Raw genomic sequence first — 14078 nt, 5'->3', positions numbered from 1 at the left:
GACACGCTGTCACGCTGGAGCCCCTCTCCGCACAGGCGGGGCCGCCGCTTCGGCGCGCTCGCCCGCGCGCGCGACGACGACGAGCAGGCGGCCGGCAACGCGCTGGCGAGGGTACCTGCGTGGAACGGTTCCGAGAAGGTTCGGCGGTGAAGATCTAGAGGCGCGATGCGCTCGTGGGGGCACCGAAGCTGCACGTCGCTGCCTTGCACCGAGACGCCTGCAGAGGCGCGCAGAGGAGTAGGCAGGAGAGGAGAGGAGAGGAGAGGCGAGGCGAGGCGAGGCGAGGCGAGGAGAGGAGAGGAGCAGGAGAGGAGGGGAGGGGAGGGGAGAGGAGAGGAGAGGAGAGGAGAGGAGAGGAGAGAGGCCAGAGGACGCCTTGCATCACCACAGCTCGCTCACATCTCGGCTACCTCGGCCAATCTCGGCTATGTCTCGCCGAGGATGCCGGCCCCAAAGTTGAGCTGTTTCATGAAGCGATCAGCAGAGTGCGATGCGGACCCGTCGGCGGCGCGCAGCCATTCGCAGCCGCCGTCGGCGCAGGCGCGGCGCAGCAGCGCGAGTCTGAGCGCGTTGCTCAGCGCGTGGGCGCCCTTGCGCTCGATGTGCTGAGTGCTCGTGATGGCAAAGATGCCGCCGCACACCTGGTCAGGTGCACTCACGCATCACCAGGTTACCATCGTACAAAATCGGACCCGATGAGGCACGCGTCCATGGCGCACGCGTCCATGGCTTGTCGCATCTATTGAGACCTCGTGGCCGGCCGCGGTGAGCGCCTGCCTCGCTCGAATCATCATCTCGAGGTGGCCGAGGTGGACGGGGTTGAACGAGCCGTGAGAGACGATCACAATCTTCATTTTGGGGAGCGTAGTTGGACGATGAAAGCGCCGGCACCCCAGCGTAGAGGGCGTCGTTTAGCCCTCCTTTTGGTGTATATATAAAGAGGTCCTCGGCCCGGGCGGCGTGCCGACGCGCGTCCGTGCCGGGTCCGTGCCGGGGCGCTTGGTTTCTCTTTCTCGAAATCCCGCCTAGTGAGGGCCGCATCGCCTCCACCGCCACCTCCGCCCCCTCGCCAAGCACGCCGCCGCCCGCCCGCCTCCTCGACCTCCCCACGGACCTCCTCGTGCGCGCCTTCTCTCGCTGCGATCCCGTCGACATCGCTCGCGTCGCGGCCGTCTCGCTTCTCTTCCACGCCTCGCTCGCGCTGGAGGGCATCCGCTTGCGCCTGCGAGAGGCCAGATTCGAGCCGCCGGCGCAGCCAGGGGGCGAGAGCTGCGCCGTGCGGTGGCTGTGCTTCTATGCCTTGCTGCGCGAGCGGGAGGGAGGCCAACCCGCCGGCGAGGCTTGCGGCGGGCGAACGGCACAGCGTTTTCATCGACGGCGAGGGGCGGCTCTCGTCGTGCGGCACGGGAGAGGAGGGCGAGGAGGGCGAGGAGGGCGAAGAGGAGGAGCTTCCAGGCCTTCTCGGTCACGGCGAGGGCGGTGCTGCAGCTGAAGAAAACGACCAGCCGCATCGCTCCTCGGAGGCGAGCGCGCGATTGGTGTGGCGGCGTCAGGACTTTTCAGCCTCGCTCTCTCCGCGGACGGCGCCCTTTGGTCCTGGGGCTGCGGCGGGCAGGGCGTGCTGGGCCACGGCGACGAGCAGTACCAGCTTCTGCCGACGAAGATCGAGGCCTTTGCTGGCCAGCGGGTCGTCGCCGTGTCGGCGGGAGGCGACCACAGCCTCGCCCTCACCGCCGACGGCGCCGTCTGGAGCTGGGGCTATGGATATAGGGGCCGGCTGGGCCACGGCGACGAGCAGCAGCAGCTGCTGCCGAAGAAGGTCGAGGCCTTAGCTGGCCAGCGTGTCGTTGCTGTGTCGGTAGGGGAAGATCACAGCCTCGCCCTCACCGCCGACGGCGGTTTCTTTACCTGGGGCCAGGGCGGACTCGGCTGCTTAGGCCACGGAGAGGAGCTGTCGAACCAGCTGCTGCCGAAGAAGATCGAGGTGTGGTCGCGGGAGTGAGAGGGGGGCGAGGGCGCGTGGCTGATAGGAGTGCGACCGGCTCGGGAGAGGCTAAGATCCGGATAGGGTGGGGCCAGCTGGCCAAGCGCTATATTTAGAGCTACATGTGCTGCGCATTTGGCTTTCTTTTTGCTTTTGGCCTTGCCTTTTGTAGTGCCAGTTCGAGCCAGTCTGCTGTGAGAGGGGCTGGCGTAGAAAATTCTTTTTGCTTTGCCCTGGCCACCAGCGTTGCGTTTTTTCTCAGACCACGTGCCTCTGGACCGCCGTTCTTGATGTGAAAAAGTGGGTGGGTGGTAAACGCTTCGTAGGCCCCAGATCGCGGGTGGGTGGGTGGGGGGTGGGGGGGGGGGGGTGAACGCATCGTAGGTCCCGGATGGTGGGTGGGTGGGTGGGTTGGGTGGGGTCACGCGGGCTGGTTTTCTCTTCTCCCTTCTTCGCGCACGTCTTCGAGGCACACCTCTCGTCGTTGCCACAGCATGTCGTTCCTCGCACCGTGCCCACGCGACGGCACCAGCTGACCGAGATCGCGCTCCCCGACGGCTGCCGCGTGCCTTACGGGGGCGGCTTACGGCGCGCTCAACAAGTCATCCGAGGGCGGACTGCTGTTACGCTCGACGAGTTGCGCCGCTCTAGCAGCTCGAGGGGTTCAAACGCGAGGCGACCATCGTCTCCGCCGAGCTCGACGACGAGGCGGCCGTTATTATCTCCTGCCCTCGGGAGGGCGGCGGCGGCGGTGTAGAGTCGGCGGCGCGCTCCCCCGATGACAAATAATTCGCCTCACAGTCCAACACGGCTGCTCACCCCAGCCGTGCTCTGGTGCGTCGCTACCCTTGGGTCGCCTCTGCCACCGAGATGTCGAGGCCGGGGCGCACTCTATTCGACTTCTCTTGGGCTATTATCTGCCCTCGGGAGGGCGGTGGTGGCGGTGTAGGGGCGGCGGCGAGCTCCCGGCTGCAAATGCTCGCCTCACAGTCCAGGATGGCGGCTCGCGCCCCCAACCGTGCACCAGCGCGCCTCTCTAGTCCTGCCTGCCAGCTTGGCCCAGACGTACATTTCTTGCCGCAGGAGGGGACATTTCTTTCATTTATTTCTTGCACATTTCTCTCGCGGCTGGGCGATATTTCGGGAAATTTCTTCGCTCACTGAATAGTTGCGGCTCACAAAGTCAGGTATTGAGTACGTCATTTTGGCGGGGTCTTCATTTTTCCCGTTGTCACGGTCAAAATCTCGATTTTTGCCGGTCACGGCGGTCGTCTTGGCGCGCGCAGCGCGCGATTTTTCAAGGATTTGGGCTTTCGGGCACCTGAAATCGCAGGGGCCTGAGGGTCTGAGCGAGCCTACATGAGCCTGCTGGGCGATATTTCGGGAAATTTCTCTCTCCGGACCGGCGGGGCATATTTCTCAAAAGATTTCCGGAAATGTACGTCTGGGCCAACGCTGCCACCCATAGACCGAGGGCTGGGCGCACTCTTCGACTTGGGCTATTATCTGCCCTCGGGAGGGTGGCGGCGGCGGTGTAGGGGCGGCGGCGAGCTCCCGGTTGCAAATACTCGCCTCACAGTCCAAGATGGCGGCTCACACGCCCAACCATGCTCTGGTGCGTCGATTGGGTCGCGTCTGCTGCCCGTGTCTCTGTCTTATCGGCGCGACGACAACAACCTACCCCACACCCTAACCCTAACCCTAACCCTAACCCTAACCCTAACCCTAACCCTAACCCTGACCCTACTAATCCTAAACCCTAACCGGGGAAGAACTCGCGGAGCGCATGGTCACCGAGAGCTCGCGTCAACGGACCGCTGGTTCCTCCATTCCGACCCGAAGCGGCCCGTTCTTAGGAGCTGCACAACGGCTTGAACTCTCTGACCCTAACCCTAACCCTAACCCAGACCCTAACCCGAACCCTTGGCTGTGCTGTATAAGGCGCGCGAGGCTGGGCGCTTTGCTACCTTGCTTGTGTCTTCCGTGGCCGGGACGGTTGGTTGGGTGGTGGGGTGTGGGTCGGTCGGTGTGGGTGGGTTTCCTCGCCTCATCAGCCGGGCTGTGAGGTGGGTGGGGCTGGGGGTGGGTGGGTGGTTCCAAGCCTCAGCCGGGACGTGAGGTGGGTGGGGTGGGTGGGGGGTGGCTCAAGAAGATAGAAGAAGCTCGTGCAAGTGAACGGAGGTCCACAGGCACGTGAGAAAAACGCCACATCTTCAGTCTGGTTCGGTCTCTTGCTCGCTTTTCGGGCGTCGCCCCACTGCCTCTGCAGTCGTTTTTAATGTCTCTTCTTCGGAGGCGGCCCCTCCGCCCCACCTCCGTCGGCTAGCCCCGAGGGAGCCGACAGCCCGGGTGGGGCCTCCCCGGGCGGGAGCGGCGGCATTGTGTCGTGTCGCCACCCCTCCCAGGGAGGTCGAGCCGGCTCTCCCTGGTCGGCGAGTCGCGCCCGCATCCGCGGCCTCTCTATCTTTTCGGCTCGCCCTCCCCCTCCGCCGGCTCCTCACTTAGCTCGGAGAGGCGCGGTTTGTTTGTAAAATTCTTTTGTGCCAGTGCGCGCCAGTCCCGTGCCCAAAAAAAAACAAAAAACCCAAGGGAGGGACCAGAAAGAAAGAAAGAAAACAGACAACCCAAGGGAGGGACCAAAAAGAAAGAAAGAAAGAAAACAGACAACCCAAGGGAGGGATGGGAGGACGGCACGCCGCCACCACACAGGGATTTTAAGGAGAGGTGTGTGGTGCGCTATCCGTCGCCCACCCTAGGGAGTCTGCCTCTTCCTATCTCTCTTCGCAGTCTCTCGCTGATTCTCGCTGCAACCTTCATGCCACCACGCGGTCGTCCCACCCTCGTCGTTCTCTCCCTTGTCACTTCCTCCTCTGTCGCGTTGTTCTCTTCTGCCCCGTCCTGCGACGCCGCCGCCTGCCGGTCCCTTGTTCTCGCGGCTTCTTTCGCCTGTCGGCGCAACTCCGTCCTCCTCGCGGCGTATCCTGGCCCCTCGAGTCTATCGAGCTCCCCTCGCGCAAGGACCACATTTCTGACTCCCACTCCGATCATTTGCCTACAGGTCATGTTGTTGCTCAGGTCCACTCTCTCTTCGAACACTCGTGCCTCTACGGATGATGCCGGCGCTGGGGTCCCCTTCGGATGCATCGTGACATCTGACAACTGGATTTCCACTGGTTCGTCCTCCTCGGAGTCATCTTCCCCGTCCACCTTCCGCTCGGCTCTTCGCTCGGTACGTTCGGTGTGGCTCACCCTCCATGCCGTGAACAGGCGCTTTATCCACCCTATATTCTTCTCTCGTTCCTCTGCCCGTGCCTTGGTCTTGTCGTTGTTTCGCACCCATGTCTGTATGGCAATCGAGGCTGCCTTCCCCACTACCTGTAGTTCACTCGTCACCTCTCCCGCGAGCTCCCTTCTCTTTCTTTCGGGTATGGAGTCCGTGAGTGCGGGTAGCGTGCAGGCAATCACGGGCGCTATTTTGTCGTACTCCTCTTCGGCGAGCGCTCCAAATCTAGACCCTTTCGCCTTTAAGGAGGCTGCCCTCGCTCGTCTCAGGAATGTGGCGGTGTCTTTTGGGAGGGACCAGTGTTGTGCGAGGGAGTTTGTAAAATTCTTTTTGCTTTGCTCAGAAAGCCTGGTCGGGGCCGGCATGCAGCGCTCTGTAGATCTATCTGCACGGCACACAACATGCCGATCATCCTCGCCCGGCACGCGGAGCGCCTCGACTATGTCGAGCGCGACGCGGGCCGCAACTGGATCGCGTCGAGTGCCCAGCCGTGGAACACGCCTCTCACGGGCGCAGGAGGGCTGCAGGCGGCCGCGCTGGGTCGAGCGATCGCGAGGCACATCGAGTCGCACCGCCTGCCGCCCGTCACCCGCATCTACTGCTCGCCGCTGCTGCGGTGCGTGCAGACCGCCGCCGCGGCGGCCGCGGCGCTCGCCTCCGCCTCCGGCATCGGTATCGACGCCCGGATAGACCTTTCGCTGATGGAGCACATGGGCGAGGCGTGGTACCGGTCGTGGTGCATCGGCGGCGTCAGCGACTCCACCTGGGGCGGGCCGGACGGCCGCAAGGCGTGGGGCACCCCCGTCGACGAGGCTCTCATCCACCCGCTGGCAAAGAGGTCTGCGTCCGAGCTGCTCCCGCGCACCAACGCCGAATTCCTCGCCTCGCTGCAAGCCCGCGGCGTCGCCTCGTCTGAGGGCGCTAGCTCACTCTCTGCCGATCTGGTCGGGGAGATGGAGCTGCTCTTGCGGGCGCCAGGCCAGGGGGGGGACACGGGAGCGGGCACCGTCGTGGAGGCAGACTTCAGATGGGGCGAGTTCGAGACGCATGCGCGGGAGGAGGAGCGGGTGACGCGGCTGTTTGACTACGTGGCGAAGGCGCACCACCCCGGCGAGACAGTGCTGCTCGTCTCGCACGGCAGCCCCACCTCGGCCCTATTTCGCCACTCGCAGAGGAACCGGCCGCCGGACGGGGCTGGGGGCAGGTGGCCGCGCCTTGCCATTTCTGCGTCGAGGAGGAGCACGCGTGCTCACAGGCCCGCGTTGTCGGCAGGTGGCCGCCCTGCCAGTACTGCGGCCTGTATGTCCTCGTCGCGCCGCGCGAGGATGGCAGCTGGGAGGCGGCCGCCCTTGCGCGCGGCCGGCCGACCGATCGGCCAGCACCCTCGCGAACGGGCCTTCTCTCTCGCCTTTAGGCGCCTGTGGTGGCCGACTCCAGCCACTGCCTCGAGGTGAAGGGGTCGACGCTGAGCGGCAAATCAGACGCAGCCGAGCAGAGCCGGTGAGGACTGATCGAGAGGAGAATATGGAAAGCGCAAGTAAAAGATAGGACGGGGTCCTGGCCAGGGTCCACAAGCAAGTCGGCACGACGAATGGAGGGCCGCCCCCCCTTGGGGGTTTGTCTGTTCTTTGACTTTTCAGTGCGCGCCAGTCCCGTGCCCAGTGTTGTGCGAGGGAGTTTTGTTGTAAAATTCTTTAACTTTTCTCTCTCCCAGTCCCACTTTTTATTTTGAGAGAGATAAAATAAATAAAAACGGTAACGGACACCTCTCTACTGTGAGATGGGTAAAAAGGAACAGGCCCCCGCCCTTGCGATCTTTGTGCAGGGTTCTTTGTGGGTGTGGTCGGCGACTAGCCGGGGTCGTCCTCCCGGTGGGGGACTAGCACTAGCCGTCTTCCACATGGTCCCTCGGGTCCCTGCTGCTCCTAATCTCTTCGTACATCCTCCTGCTGATCTCCGCAAAGTCCTGCTCCCTCCCTCGTCTCGCCCTGCGCGTCTGCTCCGCCTCACCGTCTTCTGCCCTGCGTCGTCTGGCGACGGGTCCTCCATAGTCGGTCGAGGTCGCCGCCCTCCTCGTGCCTCTTCCCAACGTTCCCTCGGCGGCCGATGCCGTCTGCTCCGGCTCCCCAGTCCCCGGGTCTCCCCTGCTCTCGTCTGCGCTAGTTTCTGCTTCGTCCTCACCGGCGTCTCTCCTCTTCCCTCTCCCCTTCTTGTATGCTTTGCACATCGCGTCGATTCCTGTTCGCGTGAGCACCAGCCTGAAGCCCGCCCAGCATCTGAACCGCTCCCTAAGTCGAAGGAGCATCATCAGTCTCACCCACTTCGCTCTCTGCCCACCGTCTCCGCTCCCTCCCGCTTTTGAGAGAGAGCGCCTTCGTTGTTAATACTTTTTATTTTGAATTTTCTCTGGAGCAGGGTGGCGAAACATATACTACATAGTCAGCACAACGCATACCGAGGGTGCTGCGAGCGAGTTCTTTACCAGGTTGCAACCCTAGTCTCGCACCGTGCTGTGAACAGAGCACCAACCAACAGCTCTCAGGACCCCCCGGTGCTGGGCCTGGGGTGCTGCCAGCAACCAACCAACTCGCCGGCGAGCGGAGCGAGCCGAGGGGCCAAATTCGCGCTGTGAACGTCGTAGCTCACTGAGTGAGGAGGGAGGGGAGAGAGAGATTTTTGAAAACGGAGGGAGTGCGGAAGTTGGAGAGTCCGCGCGCGGCTGAAGTACCACGCCTGCCCGCCGGGACCGCGTGCAGAAAGCCCCATCGCCAACGCCGCAGCAGCATCGAGCGGCACCATAGGTCGTCCGCTTTGCCGACGGGCGACGTGGACGGGACACAGGCAGGGACGGGCGAACCACGTACCCCAACAAGCATGATCCAGAGAACGGGGCATTGTACTACATAGTGCGGGACCTGGGGCAGCAACCAACGACCTGGATGGGGACGGGGTGGAACCGACGCCAACCAGCAGCGTTCACAGCGCAGTGCGAGACTAGGGTTGCAACCTGGTATAAAAGAACTCGCTCGGCCAAGCCGCGGTGCTGTCTCACCTCTCACCCGCTCATACACTCCATAGAGACACCTTACTCACCGGGTTCTGGACGGTCCACGGAGCTGCAGCTGGACACCTCCCTCACGCCGCCCTCGATCCTGGGTATCGACGCCCGGCATGGCGCGCTCCACGCGCAACCTTCCCGAAGGCTGGGGTCGCTCGACCACGTCGCGGTCTAGCGCTGCCGAGCGCGCGGAGATGCGAGAGTTCTCGCGCACGACGGAGGACGTCAAGATATCCCGTGCGATGGAAGCCATGCTGCGTGCCGACGAGTCCGGCGACGCAATGGAAGCAATGACGGCAGCGGCTCCATTCTTGCTCGATGAGCTGCGGGAGGATGGCCCGTTCTGGCCGGCAAAGAAGGCGGCGGAGGTCGCCTTCAGATCCGGCGACTGGGCGCGCTCGCTGGAGCACTACACGGCGTGCGAGGCGCAGCTGCAGGCATCGCCCATCCAAATGCAGAGACCGGATGATGGTGGCGCGGCGCAAAAGGCGCTTGGAGGAGAGCTGGCGAAGCTGAACGCCAACATCTCGATGCTGCATCTCAAACTCGACCATGCTGACCTGGCGGTCGCTGCCGCTGCCGCTGCCATCTCCAACTGCGCCAGCTGGCCCAAGGCACATGCGCGGCACGCTGAGGCGCTCTCCGCCTCTGGGCAGCATCTAGCCGCCGCGCAGGCCTTCAACATGGCAGCCTTTCGCGCCGAGCAGCAGGGCGCGTCGTCATCTGCTGAGAGCTGGAGCGCGCGGGCGGAGGTGGAGGTGCAGCGCGCAGAGGCCGCCAGCGCGGTCGTGCACGAGCGAGAAATGCAAGCGGCGGCGGCGGAGTTCGACGACTTTTTTGCGCGTGCTCTGCAGCTGTCGGCACTGACTGAGGCAGACCTCGACGCGCTGACAGACGACATCGCGCGTGGCGCGGCGTCGGAAGCGGGCCTTGTGGTGAAGTGGAAGCCCATGGTGCGTGTCAAGGAGGCGCAGCGCAACGCGGGAATCTTCCAGGTGCTCGACGGCAACGTCACGGAGGAGGTGCTCGCCCTTTTGCGTGCCGGTGAGCTGGCGCGCATGGAGCAGACGTGCCGCTACTTCTCGGGGATGCTCGACCGCGCGGCGCAGGAGCGGCTGCGGCGCACGACCCGGTGCAAGGCGCTGCGCGCCCTCTGCAACAAGCCGAGCGCGCCCGAGTCCCTCCGGGCGATACTGCCGCACGTTGCCCAGTACTGCGTTGAGCAGCTCGACTCCGCAGACGACGCGGTGCAGCGCCTCGTGGCGGCTTGCGCTCCCGCGCTCCTCGATTCGTGCGCACAGAGCCGCCACCGCGCATTCTCGGGTGCGCTCTTCGCGGTTGCCTATGGGATGCCACTGGTTCGAAAGGAAGTGTTCATGCGTGCATTCCTCAGCGCGCGGGCGGCGTGGCTCGCGACGCAGTCGAGCCAAGAGCGGTCGCGTCTTCATCAAGACTACGCATTGAGCGGCGACGGCGACGAGATCTGGGCTGCCCTCCGCCTCGCGCGCGAGGAACGTGGCGTGCTCTCGACAGGCGCACTGCTCACGCTGTTGCACACGCTCTGCGAACGAGCGAGCTTCACTGACGCGGATGAGCTCGAGTCCGAAGAGGAGACGTCGACGGACGCGTGGGTCTCGGCGTACAACTCGCTGCGCGAGCTGGCTGGCGCGGACATTGAGGTGCTGCTCACTCTGCGAAAGCACAAGACAGACCGGCAGTGGTACGCCCCGTCTGATCCCGAGCTCGCCGACTCGTGCTGCAACATCATCCAGAACGTCTTCCGCAGCACCCGGCGCACCCTTGGCATGTCGCCGCTACGAGAGCCGATGGGTCGGCACCTGATGGAGTTCCTGGGCATCTTCAACACCGGGCCAAACCGATTCCCCGCGCGCGACGTCGACGTCCGCGTCGCAATGCGCAACGCGCCACTCCTCACGGCGGCATGGCAGTCCATGCTCACCAGTCCCCGAGCGAACGCATGGTTGAGGCGGAGCGAGAGTTGGGGCTTCGCTCTGCACTTACGTGCGCACCAGCTCCTCCACGACATGTTCGAGGACGAGGGGGTCGATGTCGACTACTGGAGCTTCCAAGCGCTCCTCGTCACGCAAACCTTGATGCGTGGCTCTCACTCGATGGTGCGCCAGTTTGAGACGGTTGAAGGTCTGAGCACGTTCATCGAGGATCTCTTTGCGATGGTAAGCGCCTACCAGGTGGCCGTGCCAGCCACCGACCAGTGGTACCAGCGCATCATGGCGCAGCACCGCAGGATGATGAGTCCGCGTCAACAGTTCGGACACGAGATATGGAACAACACGATGGAGCTGCCAGGGCCGGGCTCTGGCTTCCTCGACTGATCTGAACCGTCCGCCTGCCTGCGAGTAAACTGCTCTGTGTACGGTGAGGCGTTGAAGGGGGGGGGGGGGGGGGACTGTCCGTCTTGCGAGTTTCCTTTCGTTTTGACTACCATGGCGCTCCTCCGTCTGAGCACTGAGGCGCGGTGCCCGCGAGCTCTCGTCGAGCGCGCTCGGCACCTGCCTGCGCCAATCTCGCCGAAATAGTTACCTGAGGATCGAGCGGCGACACACGTGACGGATGGTTCCTGGCTGCCACCGAGCATTACACGTGTTTGGTGTTAGTCGTTGGACGGGTTCACAGCCTCTGAACAAAGGATAGCTGTTCCGGCTGGGAAGGGTAGCCCCCACCAGACCACCACCTACCCGTGAGGCGTGAACAGAAATAAAGGGAAAAGGGATACAGGCAATTCCGCGATGTGTTTTCTTCTTGACTGATGATTCCAGAGAAGCGGGCGCGAAGTCCTGACCGCTCCGACAAAGGTTCCGATGCGCTGGTGCGTTGCTGTCCTGGTGGGCGTACTCGCGGCGTTCGCCGCTTCCTCCGAGGTGTCGCTCCAGGATCAGGTCATCGAGGATGTCGAGGTGATGCAGGAGATTGCCGAGCGGCAGTTTAAGCAGCGTGTGCGTGCGGAAGTGCTGTATGGGAGCCGCGGCATCCAAAGGCTGGTCAAGACGGCGGGCCTCGCCGTGGCTGGATTCGGGCCGGAAATGCCGTGGAAGCCTCCCATCCCCGAGCCACCGCCGCCGCCTCGCACCCTCGAGACGGTCGCGATGGTTGCGGCGGCGCTGCTGGCGGTGCCCACCCGCTTCCACCCGCCCGCTGCCTGCTCGCCCGCCCGCCGCCCGCTTGCCATCTTGCCTGCTTGCCTGCTTGCCGGCGCACTTGAGCGAGCGCGCGCTGCAGCCTTGTGGTGAGACTGTCCTGCGCCAGTGAGCTTGCACTGCCGCGCGGTCGCAGGTGCTCGGCCTCTTCCTGCTCTGCCGGCCGGAGCCGCTGCCATCGAGCCCGTTCGACGCGGGCGGCGACCCGCTCGTCGCGATCGCCTTCCGCCTCTTCAACTCCACCGCCGACGGCCGCCTCACCCTCGCGCAGCTGAACGACGGCGCCGCCTCACCACCCTCCGCGCTGCTCTGCTCCCTCCCCCTCGCACAGCAGCTCCACGAGCCGTCCCTGCCACCTCCTTCCCGCCTCCCTCCCGCCTCCCTCCCGCCTCCCTCCCACCTCCTTCCCACCTCCCTCCCGCCTCCCTCCCGCCTCCCTCTCACCTCCCTGCCACCTCCCTGCCGCCTCCCTCGCCCAGGCGCAAAGGCGATCTGGGACGTGGCTGCGCCGGCGCTGGGAGAGATCCTCGGACTCGGCGAGATCAAAAAGGGGTCGATCGAGGAGACCGCCCTCCGCTCCCTGCGCGAGAAGGCCGTTGCCAAGGTCTTCTACGAGATGGACGACGACTCGGACGGCGCAGTGACCGAGGCGCAGCCCCGCACCTGTCTCGGGCCCCACGGCGCGAGCCCTCCCCGACCCGAGTCTCAAGCCCTCCTCAGGCCGAGTTCCACCGCTTCGTCAAGGGCGTGCGCTACCGGCGCGACCCCGTCCTGACGGTGGCCTTCAACCTGATCGACATCTCCGGCTCGGGGACGGTGCTCGCAAGCCAGGAGCAGCGCCGCCTCCCCCTCCCGCTCCACCCCTCACGGAGCGTGTGCTGACGGCGCAGGTCTCGCTGGAGGAGTTCGCCGCGGCGGTGGCGCCCGTGAAGCAGGTCGCAAAGGAGGCGGTCCTCCGCGCTGCCGGCGTCTCTCCTGCCGCAGGCGCGCGCACACACACGCAACACACACACACACACACACACACACACACACACACACACACACACACGCTCGCACATGCACACGCACACACACACACACACACACACGCACACGCACGCACACACACACTCCTACCACACACACACACACACACACATACACCACCCCTCGCCTACTCCATCCGTCCCCGCTGCCTCTCCGCCCCAGCCCTCCCACCCTGCCTCCGCTCCACACACCACTGCAGTACTCTCCTACTCCTGCCCGGGCCCCCTCTCCCTCCTCCCAGTCGAGGGCCTCGCAGACAGCGCGTCGGACGGCATCGCCCGCCGCGCGATCGCAAAGAGCTTCCGCATGATGGCGCGACACACGGTGTAGATGCGACACACACGTACCGCCGCTCCTCCCCGTCTCTTTTCGGCGGGCACCGCGCCGCGTGTCACTGCCCCGCCCCTCTGCTTCCGTCTCCTCCTTGAGGGCGCCGCGTCGCGTGCCTCCGCCGCCAGCCAAGCCTCTCTGGCCAGCCAAGCCTCGCTGGGAGGGCCACGCCACATGCGCAAGCGCGTTTTCTCACCGCCGGCCCCTCTTGGGCCCCACGCCGTTGCAGGACCGCAACCGCGACGGCGCGCCGACCTGGACGAGCTCCAGACATCTCCCGGACACGTCCGAGACGTGTCCGAGACCTGTCGCTTAGGCGCCGTCGACCTGGACGAGTTCCAGATGTTCTTCCAGGCACTGGCGCTCAAGGCGTCCTGAGCGAGGCGGCGGCGGAGGCCGACTTGCCAAAGCCCAACGGCGCGCGACGAGGGAAGAGGAGGGAGGGGCGGGGGCGTGTGACGCGGAGCGGAAAAGGGGAGGCTTGGGGGCAGGCGCTCTGCAATTCTATGAAGGGGGTTCGCGTGAGCCCCCTCGTCTGTGTGCTGTGGGGAAATGGTGTGTAGCCCGCGCGCGGCGGTACCTGTTAGTAGCACCCATCAGGGGCGTCGTGTGTGCAGAGACGGCCTCGATCCGCGCGTGTGGGTGGGGGAGCCCGGGGCACGAATGTACAGCATGTTGTTTCTTCTCGTCTTGTTCGCTTGTTCGTTGTTGTGGTTGCCTCAAACTTATTTGTTCGTAAATAGGCCAGAGCCGCATATGTCTGATGATTCTAAATGGGCGCTCGAGCACCGCCGTGCCGCGAGCGCCGTGCGCACACGCCGTCCGCCGTGTCGCGCGTGTCGGGCGTGTGTGCGCCACGGGCGCGGGGTCCGGGCGACGGGGGGGCCGCAGGCGCACGCGCCCGTGTCGCCCCTCGCCGACCCTGCCTCGCACGTGTGTATGTACGTACGCGCGCGACGGAGGGGGGGCATGACGGGGGGCCAGGCAGCACCTCACAGACTGACGACGCTTCCCCAGCCATGCGCACAGTCGAGGTGTGTGCGAGAACTGCTGAGATGCGTCGGCCCCCACGCGCGTGGGGCGTGAGAGCGCTGACGGCCGAGCCACGTGTCCCGGCAAGTGTCGGCAGGTGTCCGGCCTGCCTCAGCCTGCCTGCCTCTCAAGCCGGTGTGCACAGCGGTGCTCTGCGTCTGCTGTGTCGAGAAGCGGACCCGACCG

The 14078-nt window shown here is 64.8% G+C and overlaps 2 protein-coding genes across 2 annotated transcripts; both read left to right on the top strand.

The window, feature by feature from the left end:
- Window positions 1-5668: 5668 nt before the first annotated feature.
- On the top strand, window positions 5669-6681 carry EMIHUDRAFT_96349 (hypothetical protein; the record flags this gene model as incomplete). The annotated part of the gene is made up of 2 exons (XM_005767025.1): window positions 5669-6471; window positions 6540-6681. 2 exons carry the CDS (start codon window positions 5669-5671, stop codon window positions 6679-6681), a joined length of 945 nt encoding a protein of 314 aa, XP_005767082.1.
- A 4473-nt stretch (window positions 6682-11154) lies between these two features.
- EMIHUDRAFT_432551 (hypothetical protein) lies at window positions 11155-13607 on the top strand. Its single transcript, XM_005767024.1, has 8 exons — window positions 11155-11474; window positions 11638-11782; window positions 11981-12150; window positions 12222-12317; window positions 12392-12485; window positions 12772-12842; window positions 13090-13105; window positions 13177-13607. Exons 1-8 carry the CDS (start codon window positions 11166-11168, stop codon window positions 13236-13238), a joined length of 963 nt encoding a protein of 320 aa, XP_005767081.1. The 5' UTR covers window positions 11155-11165; the 3' UTR covers window positions 13239-13607.
- The last annotated feature ends 471 nt before the right edge of the window (window positions 13608-14078 follow it).

The sequence above is a fragment of the Emiliania huxleyi genome, assembly GCF_000372725.1.
Source record: "Emiliania huxleyi CCMP1516 unplaced genomic scaffold EMIHUscaffold_5, whole genome shotgun sequence".
Taxonomy (NCBI): domain Eukaryota; phylum Haptophyta; order Isochrysidales; family Noelaerhabdaceae; genus Emiliania; species Emiliania huxleyi.
The sequence above is the reverse complement of the archived record's forward strand: the minus strand, read 5'-3'. Positions and strand labels throughout refer to the sequence as shown.

Coding starts and splice junctions, on each gene's coding strand:
- EMIHUDRAFT_432551 (XM_005767024.1), top strand. CDS start 11,166: ATGCGCTGGTGCGTTGCTGTCCTGGTGGGCGTACTCGCGGCGTTCGCC. Junction 12,151..12,221: donor CGGACGGCGCAGTGACCGAG/GCGCAGCCCCGC, acceptor AGCCCTCCTCAG/GCCGAGTTCCACCGCTTCGT. Junction 12,318..12,391: donor ACATCTCCGGCTCGGGGACG/GTGCTCGCAAGC, acceptor CTGACGGCGCAG/GTCTCGCTGGAGGAGTTCGC.